At 37.2% G+C, this 16003-nt stretch overlaps 1 protein-coding gene across 1 annotated transcript in view; it reads left to right on the forward strand.

The window, feature by feature from the left end:
* EXOC6B (exocyst complex component 6B) overlaps positions 1–16003 on the forward strand; it is a 721321-nt gene that overhangs the window by 74824 nt on the left and 630494 nt on the right. Inside the window, exon 2 of the mRNA XM_059079741.2 lies at positions 13781–13946. Coding sequence (XP_058935724.1) covers positions 13781–13946 — 166 coding nt within the window. The remainder of the gene's footprint in view (positions 1–13780; positions 13947–16003) is intronic.

Here is a 16003-nt window from a genome sequence, read left to right on the forward strand (position 1 = left end):
CAGTAGATTTCCTTGAACCTTCTAAGTTCCTTCTTCTCCTGATTCCTTCCTTTTGTATTTAGCATTTTAGCTGAAGTACAAATTATTTGCACTGCTAGAACTTGAATTTACTTTTGAAGCAAGAATGTTTATTATTAACTCTAGTGCTTGTCTTTGGAGAAAGTCTAAATGTTGAAACATTTTTGGGCACTGCTTTAGGCCCTTTGTCACTTTATAATGTCTTCTCTGTGGGAGGTGGGCATTGTTCCAGGTGTAAACCCTCAAGGAACTCATGGTCCTGTAGGGGATATAGACATGTAAATAAATCATTACTGTGTAGAGTGCTCAGTGTAGTACCCTTTCAAAAATATGAACAAATAAACATTTCAAAACAAAAGAGTATCAATTCAGCTTTCCATCAGTGAATGTCATTAAGTGATGGTGCCCATTAATTTCTAGGATATTATTATGCATTTGTTCAAGAACTTTAAGGCAAAATAGGATAATAGTGCTTCTGGTGAAATTTACCTCAAATCACACATGATTTCATAGGTTCAAGGATGGTTCAGATTTGCACAGTGTCAAAATACGAGCCAGGTGGTAAATGAGGATACTGTGACTGTAAAGGGGTACCACTTATCTTATATGACTTCTTATCAAGGATAGGTCTAGGTGTTTTAGCAGAATTTGTTGCTTCATTTTTTGAAAATAGAATTTTAAATATATTTCTTAAAGATAAGCTATTACATGCTGTAACAGGTTTTTTTTTAACATCTTTATTGGAATATAATTGCTTTACAATGGTGTGTTAGTTTCTGCTTTATAAGAAAGTGAATCAGTTATACATACACATATATCCCTATATCTCTTCCCTTTTGCATCTCCTTCCCTCCCACCCTCCCTATCCTACCCCTCTAGGTGGTCACAAAGCACCGAGCTGGTCTCCCTGTGCTATGCGGCTGCTTCCCACTAGCTATCTATTTTACGTTCAGTAGTGTATATATGTCCATGCCACTCTCTCACTTTGTCCCAGCTTACCCTTCCACCTCCCTGTGTCCTCAACTTCATTCTCTAGTAGATCTGCGTCTTTATTCCTGTCTTGCCCCTAGGTTCTTCATGACCATTTTTTTTCTCTTAGATTCCATATATATGTGTTAGCATACGGTATTTGTTTTTCTCTTTCTGACTTAACTTCACTCTGTATGACAGACTCTAGGTCCATCCACCTCACTACAAATAACTCAATTTCGTTTCTTTTTATGGCTGAGTAATATTCCATTGTATATATGTGCCACATCTTCTTTATCCATTCATCTGTTGATGGACACTTAGGTTGTTTCCATGTCTTGGCTATTGTAAATAGAGCTGCAATGAACATTTTGGTACATGACTCTTTTTGAATTATGGTTTTCTCAGGGTATATGCCCAGTAGTGGGATTGCTGGATCGTATGGTAGTTCTATTTTTAGTTTTCTAAGGAACCTCCATACTGTTCTCCATAGTGCTGTATCAATTTACATTCCCACCAACAGTGCAAGAGGGTTCCCTTTTCTCCACACACTCTCCAGCATTTATTGTTTGTAGATTTTTTTATGTAACAGGTTTTTAATGTAGTTGAAGTTGGCTTCTTTTGGGAAAAGATGCCTAATATCAGCATATCAGTAAGCAGGAGAAAAGTAACCTTCAGTATGAATCTTCAAAGAATGGACTCACAATCCTATTTGGTGTAAATGTCTCCAGAGAGTGCATTCTTGCTGGTTTTATGAACAGTTTCTTAGGTTCTGCCTAGTTTGTAAGGAGGGGAGTTTCTATATCAGGGTATAGTAGTTGTAGGAAGGGAGGTTTTATAGTAGGGGTGTGTTATGAGCTGAATCTTGAAGGATGAGGAGGAATTTCCCAGATAAAGTGATAGTAAGGAGATTGTAGGCAGAGGGTGGGGAGTATTCAAAGATAAATCTGTACATGGAGGGGTCTTACATACTATGCTAGGGACTTAGGGCTTGATCCTGAGGCAGGACTTAATCCTAAATTGTGGTGTGCGTGTGTGTTTCATGATCAATTTCATTTAAAGAAGATTACTGTGAGAGAAGTATTGAACATGGATTTTTAGGGAAATAAGGAGAGGGAGGTGAAAACAGTTGCTTGGAGGAGACATAATGATGCAGGGCAAGGCAGTAGCAGAGGAGGATAGAGAGGAAGAAGAGCATAGAAAAGCTATTATGGAATTAGATTGGGAGGCCTTAGTGATTGCTTGGTTAGTTGGAGGGAGGTGTGACGTGGAGTGAGGCGTCAAGGTTAACTTATGTATTTCTAGTGTGGGTAACTGGGTGGCTCTGGTTGTTTCAATTGAGATGGTGAATATAGGAGGGATGTGCAGGTTTTGGTAGAAAAGTTAATGATTTTAACTTATTTTTTTTTTTTTTGTGGTACGCGGGCCTCTCACTGTTGTGGCCTCTCCCGTTGTGGAGCACAGGCTCCGGACGCGCAGGCTCAGCGGTCATGGCTCATGGGTCCAGCTGCTCTGCGTCATGTGGGATCTTCCCGGACCGGGGCATGAACCTATGTCCCCTGCATCGGCAGGTGAACTCTCAACCACTGTGCCACCAGGGAAGCCCTGATTTTAACTTTTGACATGCACTGTTTGAGATGTGTTTGAGGATGAATGGTGGTTGAATATTCAGGTTTATAGGATTTGAAAGATATGCCTTGTTATTGATTTGGGAACCAAAGATGTTTAATTAACAGTGAAAGCTGAAGTATTGGTGACATCTCCGAGGGAATATGAAGAATGAGAAGAGATGAAGTCCAAGCAGGTATTGAGGGTCAGAAGGACAAAGAATTATTGGAGACTGAGAAGGGGAATGTAATAGAAACCCTGGGAGTAGATATTTAAGAAAGAGGAGGTGGTTAGCGATGGCACATATAAAAGAGGAGTCAAGTAAATGATGAACAGAAGAATGAATATTTGATTTGACAGTTAGTAGGCTTTTATTGACCTTAGCAAGAATAGGTTCATTGGAGGGATGTGGGTAAGAAACAGGTTACACTGTATTGAAGAGCAAATCCAATTTGAGGAAATGGAGGAAGTGAGTATAGACTGCTCTTTTAAGAATCTTAACTGTGAAAGGAGAAAGAGGGAAAGAGAAAGGATACCAGATTAAAATTATTGGAAGAGAGATTTTAATTTTAATAGTACTTCATTTAAAAGACACAAAAAAGCGCCAAGTTATTTTGTTAAGAGGGGACATGTTTTGTTAAGGAAAAGAAGTCAGTAGAGCTGAAACATGAAAAGTACAGACATTTAAAAAAGTATTGATGGGGTACAGGAGAAAGGAGATTTTTAGAACATAGGACTAGTCTTATAAGTAAGGTAGGATGTCTGTTTTATTGAGATAGGAATGCACAAATGTAAGGGTAGATAGAGATATAGATAGACTTGTATATTGGAATGCAGGAAATTAAGAAGATTCATGCCTAATAAGCTTGTATTTTCTTTATGAAATTGGGTGGCACAAGTAAGTTACTGGATCAAGGTTGGACTCTTAAAGAGAATGGCAGTAGTTTGGAATAAATATTCTAGTCATGGAAGAATGAGTTGGTAAAAGACACACCAAATGTTTGGATGCTGCTAACGGTTCATGTATTTTATAATTAGCTCCATCAGTGTAAGGTTCTACACACGACTGTAATTGAGTCATGAAGAGAATGGCAGTGAGTTCTAAATGTTGGTAGATAGAGCTGAATAGAGACAAGTGCTCTTCCTCTGTTGGGGGACTTCTTTTGGTGAGGCTTATAGGTTTGTCTTTTTATTTTGAGGATAACAACTTCCTGTATCTTTTATCAGTTCTGGGAAATCCTCAGCTATTTCTCCGAATATTACGTGTTTTTTGTTTTTTTAAAAAATAAATTTATTTATTTATTTTATTTTTGGCTGTATTGGATCTTCATTGCTGCACGCGGGATTTCTCTATTTGTGGCAAGTGGGGCTCCTCTTCGTTGCGGTGCTCGAGCTTCTCATTGCAGTGGCTTCTCCTTGTTGTGGAGCATGGGCTCTAGGTGCACAGACTTCAGTAGTTGTAGCTTGCGGGCTCTAGAGTGCAGGCTCACTAGTTGTGGCGCACGGGCTTTGTTGCTCCGAGGCATGTGGGATCTTCCTGGACCAGGGATTGAACCCATATTCCCTGCATTGGGAGGCAGATTCTTAACCACTGCACTACCAGGGAAGCTGTTTGTTAATTTTTACTAGAGCTCCCATTAAACCCATCTTATTCTTTATGTTCTTAACCTTTCTTTATTATTTCCTGCTATAGGTTGAGTGTTTTGTGTCCCATCAATATTCATATGTTGAAATCCTAACCCCCAAGGTGACGGTATTAAGAGGATTAAGAGGTGGGACCTTTGGGGGTGATTATCTCAAGAGAGTAGAGGCTTCATGGACAGGATTAGTTTTCTGTGCCATTATAAAGAGGCCCCAGAGAGTTTGCTTGCCCTTTCTGTCCTGTGAGGATACAAGTTGGCTGCCCAGAAGAGGGCCCTCACCTGACCATGCTGGCACCCTCATCTCAGACTTCCAGCTCCAGAACTGTGAGAGAGAAATTTTTGTTGTTTATGTTACCCAATCTGTGGTATTTTGTTATAGCAGCCTGACAGACTAAGACATTTTATATCTTTTGTCTCTGTGCTGCATTTTGTATAAGTTTTATGCATACTTCCTAGTTAAATATTGTCCCTTCCCATTTATTAAATTTTTAAATATCAGTAATTATAGTTTTTATTCAGAAAGTTCTGTCTTTTCCAGTATGTCTGTTTTTGTTTTGGTAATTCCCTCATGTTTCTTTAAACATATTGCACGTTTATTTTTAATTTATACATATTTATTTTCAAGCAAGTCTGATTCTGTTGTTTTTGTTGATTCTTATTTATATGCTTTGTTTTCTTGTGTGTTTCATGGTTTTTGATACTTGAGTTCAGCTCAAAGGAATGTTATTATTTGTGAAAATAATTAGAACTATTGTTAAGATGTATTCCTCTAGAGAAGCTTTTCCTTTTCTTCAGTCAGTTTTCTGGGGGCATTAACAACCAGACTTTTAAAATAAATTCTCAATTTGAGATATCTCAGACCACACAGGTAATATTAAGTATGAACATGGGCCCTCCCTTTGGGTGAGAAGGCCAGGCTGTGGCTTCAAATTATCCCAGGAGTCTGTCTCCCCGCTTCCCCACCCAAAACAAGTAAGTTTCCTTTCAGCCTCCTTTTATGGGGAAGAATTTTTCTACATCTTTCACTAAGGGTGTAGCCCTTGGGTGTCTTGGCTTTACTCACTTGGAGGCCTCTCATTGGACTCCTCATCTCTTGTGGGCCCTAGGTTTTGTCTCTTGTTCTCTATATAGCTATAAAATAGAAGCATTAGGTTATAAGAGATTGGTAGAATCTAGATTCCTGTTCCAGTTTTGTTTTAGCCTCTGGAAATTTTCCTTATTTTCTTTTTTGCTTAGCCACGCACTAAAAAAGATTTAGAAACTTAATTCAGTGGTTTTAGAAGTTTAGTAGTAGAAAGGTTTTCCATGGTATATCCAGTCTTACATATTGTCCATGGAACTTTATCCTGTTTTGCCTACTTAGTTCTCCATCATTTTTTAGGGTGGAAACTATTCTGATACCTTTTATCCATCCTCCTTTCAGGGTCTTCATTGCTTATAGACTTAAGGAGTCTTAAATTGTGATCATTTTTGGCCATGGGGTGTGAAATTAGACCAGGAATTGAATGTGATGTTGGCAAGTCTGGTTCTTTCTCAGAAAATCAGAAAAGTATGTGCGTGTGTGTTTGTTTCGTGCATGTGTGTGTGTATCACAGACACATACATATAGCATATACACTATATAACATACAAATATGTGTATATAATGTATACTTATGTAGGTACATACATACTATACACAACATACACATTTACAAATGACGTCACATTTATTATAGTTTGATTTAGTGATTCTGGGAAACTTGGCTGGTCTAATTTTGTTAGGCCCACATTAAATCTACATGCATAAGAAGACCAGGACTGTTCACTTAAGTGTTTCTAATACCGACCCCCCATTGGTTTGTTTTTCTGTATGAATACGTTTATGATCCCTGTCATTGGAACCATAATGATAATTTTAAGTGTGGAGAATCTGAAGCATTTCTTCAATTAATAGGCAGTCTTTTAAAATATTTTCATAGCTCTTCAGAGTAATTATTTAAATTAAATACTTAAATCTTTTGTAAAGGATCTTAAAGAGTTCTACTAACATACACTAGATTCAGACACATTATGATGGTGGTAGATAGTAAGTGAATCTGTAGTTTCATTTTGTTCTAACTTTACATGTTTAAGTGTTAAACTTGACACTTTGAATTCCATGCAGTGAAACTGGAGCTAATCTACCAGTGTTAATTATAACCCTGTATATACCAAATGTATTAGATTCAATCAGTATCACCAGGCTGTAGATGGAGTATTTCTTTTATTTGGCAGTAGCATCTGAAACCCAACTTTTAGCTGTCAGATTTTATGACCACCACTGAAAGCTGCTATGAAATAAATCTTATTGTACTTATTAATGCAAATTGATACAGAGGCCAAGATGAAGCCCCTAACATATCCTGTAGTGCTTTTGTGTCTTCAGTTGCTTATGCTGATTAATTGTTCTCACAGTGTGACATTATCATGGTAGTAGTTAGAGCAGTCTCCGTATCCTTAATTTGGAGTTTTCTTGCTTTCATTAGTTTATTTCCTAATAGTCTGTTGTTGATTTGACTGATGTTTTGTGACAAGGTCCCCTTCTCCACTTTCCTGTGCTATTTAACCAATACCTAGTTTTTAGTAGGCTCTTTGGCTAGGTGCCATTTGAAACTTCTCTACCCTGTTTTTAACCCTTTGAAAATAGCCATCATGGAAGTGTGGGATTCCCTTCCTGCCTTGAGGGAGAGTTCCATCACAACTTCTTTTGGTTGCGTGGGCTATCTTAGTGAAGCCAGTTGGATACCTTGGTATTTGCAAAGGTGGGAAAAGGATTTGAATGTATTTGGTCTCCTGTGGCAGTACAAAAACATTTGGGTGTAGTCTTCAGCTTAGACTTCATCAATTAGCATATGCTTCCCCTGTCATGGATGGTGATATACAGTGATCTACTTTCACATTTTGCACTCAGAGCATCCAAATTACCATAGTAAGGTCTGAATTAAATTGATAGACAAACTGAAGTAAGGAAGAGAAGGGACTTTAAAATCCTCTTGACCTCCTGCAGTTTCTCTTTCAACATCCTGCTCAAATCTGTTTTTCCACTTTATTTTTAACTTTTGGAATAAACAGAAATACTAATGATGCTTTATGGAGCTTAATAAGAAGAAAATGTTTCAGGACTAAAACCATGACAGAAGTTAAAAAACATATATATGAAAAAGAAAAGAACAAAAATTCTGGAATTTTTTTCTTGGACTAATCAAAAACAAAAGCAAAATGTTCAGTCTTCTGTGTCTTGAAGTTTTCCTTGGTTCTGAAAACATCTCAACAGATAAACTTTGTTTGATGATACTCTTTTTTTCGCGGGCCTCTCACTGTTGTGGCCTCTCCCATTGCGGAGCACAGGCTCCGGACGCGCAGGCTCAGCGGCCATGGCTCACGGGCCCAGCCGCTGCGCTGCACGTGGGATCTTCCCGGACCGGGTCATGAACCCATGTCCCTTGCATCGGCAGGCGGACTCTCAACCACTAAGCCACCAGGGAAGCCCGATATGATACTCTTTTGCATCCATCTTTGAGGCAGTCAGAAACCCACATGTTAGTTTCCTACCCTTCCTTCTCTTTCTCTATCTTTAGCATACATGGAGGATCTCCTCTGTGCCAGGCTGTGTGCTATGAGCTGGAGATGAAATGGGTAAGACGCAGTCTCAATACACAGGAGATTAACATTTTGGTATGGGGAAACTGACAAGTGAATGGGTAATCAGAATATAGTTAAATAGGTTCTGTGATGGCATTAATAACAAAGGAGGAACACATAACAGAGTCTATGTGATTAGAAAAGGTTTCCAGAAAAAGTAAGGTGCAAGCTGAGATTTGAAGAGTGAATTGGGAGTTAACTCTTAACTAAGAAGAAAACCAGGAAGAGCAGTCTAGGTCCTGGAAACAGGATTCCTTAGCCATCCTTAGACTTTGACTGGCTGCTGGTTGTTTCTTTGATTTGCCTGCTACCTTTGAAGAATGAACAGTGTTGTGCATTTAGGATACTTTCCTTTTAAAGTAGCAGACTATTGAGACAAAGTGAAAATAGGAAGTTTCCCTTAAAATAGGAAATTTATTAATGCACATAACATGAAGTCTGGAGATAGGACTGTTTCAGGATTAGTTCATCATCAAGGATGAACAACAAAAAAACAGCAAAACCAGTTGTTTTCCATCTTTCCCCTTTGCAGTCCTCAAATTATTGGCAATATCTCCTCTCTTCTCAGGATGGTTGCTTCATCCCTAAGCATTATACAGGACAATGTCCAAAGTAGGAAAAGCAATTTCTTTTCCTGCATCCTTCCGGAAAGGAACCTTTCCTTGGATCCTCACTTCCAAACTTCCCTTTACTTCCATCAGTTGTGTCATCTGTTAACTGGTCACTGACAAGGGAATGGAATTACCATGATTGGTCTAAATTAGTATTTACCCCTTGCTGTAGGACGGAAAGGTGAAATACCAGAACAAATTGGAACTCTTCCAGCAGGAGGAATGGAATAGCTGTTGTGTAGGCACAACTAATAGTCAGCTAACTCATCATAAAGTAGAAGAGTGTGTGTGTGTGTGTGTGTGTGTGTGTGTGTGTGTGTGTGTCTTTTTAAAAACCTCTTAGCTTTGTGTCAGGCTTCATATTGCATTAGTTTTTCCTGTTTTCTTTGGGAGTCAGGCCCAGGTGTATCAGTAACAAGCAATATAATTTTGATTAAGGCATTTAACTTTTCTTGGCTTCAGTTTCCTCCATTGTACAATAAAAGCTTTGTATTCCATCCTCGAGACCTCTTTCAACTCTAACGTTTTAGGGGTCCATATGACTTTCTTACTTTCCTTTGCTCTAAAAGGAGACAGACTGCTGATGGACTACAGAGAACACTTTCTAGCTGTGTGGATTTGTCAAGTTACTTCATCTTCTTGGATTTTAGGTTCCTCAGTTATAAAATGGGAATAATGTCTAATTTATAAGGTGCCTAGGATTTAAATGAGATAACACATGCTCATTACATTATTTATTTATTTTCTCTTTTGACAGATTGGAGCTGATGTAAGTTCTTGCAAGTGATATAATCCTGTAATGATTCAGTACTTGGGAATCATAAATATTTTTGTTGAATAGAATTCCTGAAGTGTTTTATAAATTAAAATCTCTCTCTTAATCTAGGTGGAATGTTTAGAAGTATGTGTCAGATATGGACACTAGGGTAAAACATTTTACTTTTTGCAAAAACCTGTGGTTTATTTGGGTTTTTTTGGAAATTAGACTCCACAAGGCAGCATTTATGTAGTTGAGTAAAAATTTAGGCTATTAAAAGTTGCTAGTTTCCAAACATATCTTCTTGTTTACCTTTCACTAGGTACCAGAATATTCTTTGGATTATCACAAATAATTAAACCAGTGGTGCAGTTTATTTTGTAGTCTTGTTTAACTGCGACATACCTATGGCACACATGTCGAAAGCATATGACTTTGTTTTCAAGATCCTGCTTTCTATTAGAAACGGATGTTTAAATATTAGAGTACTTTATATAAAATATTATTTAATAACAAGTTATAAGACTTTGACTAGCAAGTATTATAGAATATAGTATTTAGATTTTTAAGCAGGCCCTCTTTGCTTGGTCACATCAAATTTAAGTTTCAAAGCATGTTAGAAATGGGCCATCACTAGATGGCAGTCTTTCTCCAGTTTAATCCATTTTTTGTGGGGGAGGGAGATACTCTGTTCACGTGCAATGTTGATTACAAATATTAGGTTAATTTCAGGAGATCTATGACTTTTCCAGAATTTAAGACTTGTTTATTTTTGTTTTTAGCATTTTATATCTGATAGCTGGTTAGCACTAAGTCTGAGATACACGTGAAATGCTGATGTGAGTTGAACTGTTAGGTACTGATCTATAATTATAATTGCCTTTTCCTGTTAGGCAGTTTGAAACAAAACCTTTAAATCAGTGGTTTTTAACCCTTTTATAACCAGATGAAAACTGTGGATGTTTCCCTTAAAAATTACACATATGTGCTTCTGCTGATACACACAAAATCCACATAAAATCTGGAAATTGTGGTTTTCCAGATGCATACTCATGGAACACAGGGTAATTAAATATAGTCCAAAACTCCTGTTTTAGATGTGTGGGTTTTACATTTTATTCTAACTTTTAAAATTCTCAAGATATTCAGGAGATTCACTATAAATCTTTCATGTTATTCAACATTATTACAATTGAAGAGAATAGTAGAATCATAAAGGCCCTAAAATAGGAGAAACAGGTGGGGCCTAGTGATAAGGATGTAGAATATTCATTAACTTGTTTTGAACTACCCCTTTAAACTGTTTTGAAAAATGTATGATCTTTACATTATTGCTGACTGGACTTGAAAGTGGAAGTGAATTGCAGAAATTTAGAGCTAGGCTGATGCTAAAGAGGATTTCTAATTGATTGCTTCCAATTTTCTAATGAGAAAGCTGAGGGTGAGAGAGATTAACTGAATTGACCAAAGACTCATAGCTAGTTAATTACATTGCTAAACACCAAGGCCACACAGTCAGGCAGCAAAAATCCACTCTTCCTTTCTTTGATTTACACTTTTTTTAATAGAAAGTTCAGGGAGCTAGGATAAATTATGAATTTCTTAACTGTGAGATTTTCTTCTCCTTGAGGTTATCTTTTGTCATATTAATGTAGATCTTTGGAGGGAGAAAAATAAAAAGTTTTACATTGTAGAAGGAAGTATACTTACTACCTAACTTAAAAGTGTTAATGGGTCAAGATATAACTGAATTTGAAACCAAGAGGCTTGTCTCAGTATTGAATAATAATCTTCTTATGCCATTTAGACTGATGAATTTTCCGTGGTTATTGCTCTTCTTCAAATGGCAAGGAATACTGGTGCTTTTACATGGAAATCTTTCTTTTCCTTCCTTTGGAAGGGGAAAAGTTATGCTTATTGGAGGTTAGTTGAAATGTCAATAGTAGATTCTGTCTTGTGTTTCCCAATAGCTCTTTTAGGCAAGTGGTTATGCTATATATAGTATGTCTTAATTGTCAAAAGCCGGGATTGTTTATAATTTATTTGAAGATCTTGTCCCTTTATTTCAAATGAAGGAGAGTGAATCTGGATTGCTCTGGTTTTTCTGAAGTAAGTGTTCATAATTCTTACCAGAATCCAAACTTGTATATGTATCTTCTGTGGTTACTGCTTGAGTTCTGGGTAGTGGAACTGATCTGCTGAGGAGTGGGTGCTCTCTTATCCACAGGACCAGGGTGGTGATCTGGTACCTACAAATGATGATAGAACCAGAAAATGTTGGTAATGAGCAAATGTATATTTGTTGAATAAATGTCAGAGATCAAAGTGTTCTTAGAGATAATGTTATTCATTTACTCAATGAATGTTTACTCACTGCCTATTACCTGTATGGCACTGTTTTAGAGGTACAGTGGTGAATATGGCAGACAAAGTTCTTGCCCCGGAGTTTACAATCTAATTGGGATGGGTTAGGGGGAAGATAGATAACAAACTATGGATGATGAGAAGGAGAAAGTTGCTTGAAGATATAGGGGATGAGTGTTAGTAGCCTAAGAACAGTAAAAACAAAATTCTTGAAGCAGGAAGAGCCTAAAAAAAAAAAATCCTGTGTAGCAGGAGCATAGAGGATGGAGGAAGGCAAGGCTAGGGGGTGGGACCTAGAGAGAAACAAGGTTAGAGAGCTAATCAGAGGTTAGATTATGTGGTATGTTATAGGCCGTGGTAAGGATTTATGATTTTTATTCCTTTTGTAAAGAGAAGGAATTGGAGCGATTTGAGCAGGAGGCTACATCTGAACTATTGCTTCATAAAGTCCATTTCTACTGCTGTGTGGAGAGTATCTGCATTGGGACAGGGAGTAGAGGGGATGAAGAGTGCAGAACGGAGACTTTTAGGAGGCTATTGCATTGATCCAGTGTGCCGATGATACAGGTTTAGACTAGGGTTTTAGTGGAAATGGTGGGATGGTGGTCAATTTTAAGATATGTTTTGAAGGTTGAGTTGTCAGGACTTACTAATGGATTGGATGGGGTGTATGATGGAAAGAGGTACATGAGGAGTGATTCCTGGATTTACATTTTTGACTTGGGCAACTGGATAGTGCCATTAGCTGAGATGGGGTAGCCGAGTGGTGGGGAGCTTTTGGGAGAATCAGGTTTGGGAGTGGAGATAGTTTGGTGATAGATGATTTTTTTTTTTCTATGTTAAAATTTGAGATGGCTTTTAAAAATCCAATTGGAGTTGTTAAATTATAGCTGTGTATTTGAGTCTAGTGCTCAGGGAAGTGCTCAGAATTGAAGGTATAGATTAGGAAGTCTACCACTGTAATAGATAGTATTATAAAGACATGGGATTAGCTGGCATTTCTTGGTGAGAGAGCATAGGTAGGGAAGAGAAGAGCTTTTACCAATATTTAGAAAAAGAATTGAGGAGGAGGAGCCCAGGAAGGAGATTGAGAAGGCATGTCAGTAAAAGGATGAAAATCACTTAGTGTGGTATCATTGAAGTCTAGAGAAAACAGTGTTTCAAGAAGGAAGGTATATTTAAACCATAGCAAATGCTGCCTTTAGGTACAGTAGGATGCTAACTAATGGGGGCTGAGGAAGTAGAAAGAAGTTTTGCTGGGAAGGGGAGCAGAGAAATGAGATGGTAGCTGGAGGAAAATGTGTAGGTAAAGACAGGTTTCTTAAAGTCATGTTTAAATAGCCATGAGAATGACTTAGTGGAGTGGGAGAAATATATAATACAGGATAGGGATAAAAGGGAATAACTGCGGGAGTAAAGTTCTTAGAGACAACAAGAATGACTGTAGATAAGAGCTTGAAATACTTTTTACATTGTTATAGGACGGTGGACAGAATAGGAGTTTCAGATGTAAGTAGGTTGGTTGAGGAGAGGAATTTTTTTTTTTTCCTGTGAAGTGCAGCTGAGAGCCAGAGAGAGGGTAGACATTTGAGGAGAGGAGAAGTAAGGTTTTCACACATTTTGGAGACTACAAAGTGATTTTTTGGTGGTGGTATTTGGTGGGATAATTTCATTATTTTTAACTAGTGGTGTCTGGCTGTCCAATTTAAATTTGTCGTCAGATAGCTAAACTGAGTCTAGCAGCACAGTTACGTGATTTCTCTCCAGCAGTGTCAGGTTCTTGAGTATAATCTTGGAGTAAATATATATTTCGGTTTATCCAAAATTAAGTTTTTCTAGATTAGTTTAATTGAGAAAGAAAGGTACGGAGGAATTGTAATTCAGTCCTTTGATTTTATGATGAGAATTCAGTGATGAATACTGTCAAACACTTACATATTTTTCTGTAAATAAGGAAACAAAATTTTGGATTTTCCTAAAAAAAGTACTCATCTAGCATTGGGACAACATTAATACAATTGGATTACTCTGTGGTTTATGTAACTTAAATACCTGATTTCCAAATAAATTTGCTTCTGGGTTTGTAATTCTGTTTCTCTTTCTTAGATGTAAATCTGGTATAATCTCCATGCCATTTTTTTAAAAAGGTCTGTCTATGATGGTGAGGAACATGGACGATTCATGGAGAAGCTTGAAACTCGCATCCGCAATCATGACCGAGAAATTGAGAAAATGTGCAACTTTCATTACCAGGGCTTTGTGGACTCTATAACGGAACTGCTGAAAGTAAGAGGAGAAGCCCAGAAACTCAAAGTAAGGAGACTCTAAGACTTGTTTCTCTCTGTCTTGGGGTTTTGATGAACATTAAAAGAGTGGGGAATACATTGCAGGTTACATATTTGTACTAAAAATTTTTGAATAGTAAGAAAGGAATTTATACTGCAACATAGATAACTGGGATTATGGCTTTTAGCTGGAAAGGATACTGTTTTAAGTTAAAATTTATTTGGGAAAACTATGTGTGGATGAGAACCAGTGACAAGAATCAGTTTCTTTCAAACAGAAACTTGGTTGACTCTTCATGTCATCTGTCTGCTTCCTTGCTAGTTGAAAGCCATCACTGTTGGATGACAGAATTGCAGGGCATGGCTGCAGAAGTCTTTGCAGCAAGGCAATCTGAGCCAAAGGAAAAAAAATTAGTGTTAGTTGAGGAGTATCTTCTACCAAAGCATGAAGGTTCTTTCTTGATATGACAGATTTAAGTTCAGGAAAGAGGCTAGTAATATTGGTTTTGTCCCTGGCATAGCAAATTCACGTATCTTGGGTAACTGACTTTGATACAGAAATATTACTGTATTTGATTATGGGATGCTGTCCTAGTGCCCATTGTTACATAATAAATAATATGTACCATATTATCTTTATAAAATTTCCAAAATTTTGAAGTCTAAAACACATTGGGTCCCAAGGTTTCAGATTAGAGTTTATGGACCTGTACAACAACTATCCAATCATCATAAGAAATATAATATTGCCAACAAAATTAAATCCCTCTTTTTTATCCTTCTCAGTGACTCTCTCCACCCTCCCCTCCAAAAGTAACAACTCTTCTGATTTGTTGTTAATGTTCTTTAATGCTTAACTATTTTAATTGAAATTAATTTAGATTCTTTTCTCAGTCAATGTAATTTAATTTCATCTGAAATTTAATTTCAGATGAACTAAAGAGTTAAATGTAAAAAAACACATAAAGGAATTAGTAGAAAATATAGATGAATATTTATGTTATTTTTAAGAGTGAGGGATACATTTCTAATCACAATTCCTAAGCCAGAAAAAAATATTGATAGGTACTACAACATTAAAATGACAGAACTTTCTACATAGAAGTTAAAAATATAAAGGTAAATAATAAATAAAAATATTTACAAATACACATGACAAATGATTGATATCCTAACATAGAAAAAGTCTACAAATTAATAGGAAAAATATGAACACTCTAATAGAAAACTGAGAAATACATGTTAATATACAGTTTACATAAGAAGAAATATAAGGGAACTCTACAATTTAGAATTAAAGAAATGCAAATTTAAACAATAAAGTGCCACCTAATAAAATGACAAAGATGAAACAAATATTAAGATTGGAGATGATACCTATCAACCTGGGAATGCCTGGTTGGAGTGTAGACTGTTACAACTTTTAAGGAGAGCAATTTTATTTATCAATACTGAAAATCCACATAGTTTTAAGATTTATTCTGCAGCTACAGGTGCAAGTACAGAGATGTTCCTGTGATTTTTTTTTTTTAATGGCTAAAACTTTAAAATGTCCCTGAAAGTGATGTACTAGAGGATTAGTAAAATAAATCATGGTGTATCCATTTAAAAGAGTAATAAACTACAATATATTGTAGAAGGATATCTGACATGGGAAAGCATTAGAAATGTTTGCTTAATGTATAAAGCAGATTAAAAAGTATGAACAATTTGATTCCATTTAAAAAGTTATACTGAGTTTTGGGGGGCTGAAAAGCATCAAATGGATGGAACTATCTGAAATATGTGAAAACAAAGATACGGGGCTTCTGCCAGGAGCTGTATGTGCCGTTTGTCCTCACTCAGCCATCCCAGCTTCCCATCCATCTTCACCTTGGGCTGTTCTTTTTTTTTTTTTTTTTTTTTTTTTTGGTGGTACGTGGGCCTCTCACTGTTGTGGCCTCTCCCGTTGTGGAGCACAGGCTCCGGACACGCAGGCTCAGGGGCCATGACTCACGGGCCCAGCCGCTCCGCGGCATGTGGGATCTTCCCGGACTGGGGCACGAACCGGTGTCCCCTGCATCGGCAGGCGGATTCTCAACCACT

Source organism: Kogia breviceps, chromosome 11 (assembly GCF_026419965.1).
Source record: "Kogia breviceps isolate mKogBre1 chromosome 11, mKogBre1 haplotype 1, whole genome shotgun sequence".
NCBI classification, from domain to species: Eukaryota; Metazoa; Chordata; class Mammalia; order Artiodactyla; family Physeteridae; genus Kogia; species Kogia breviceps.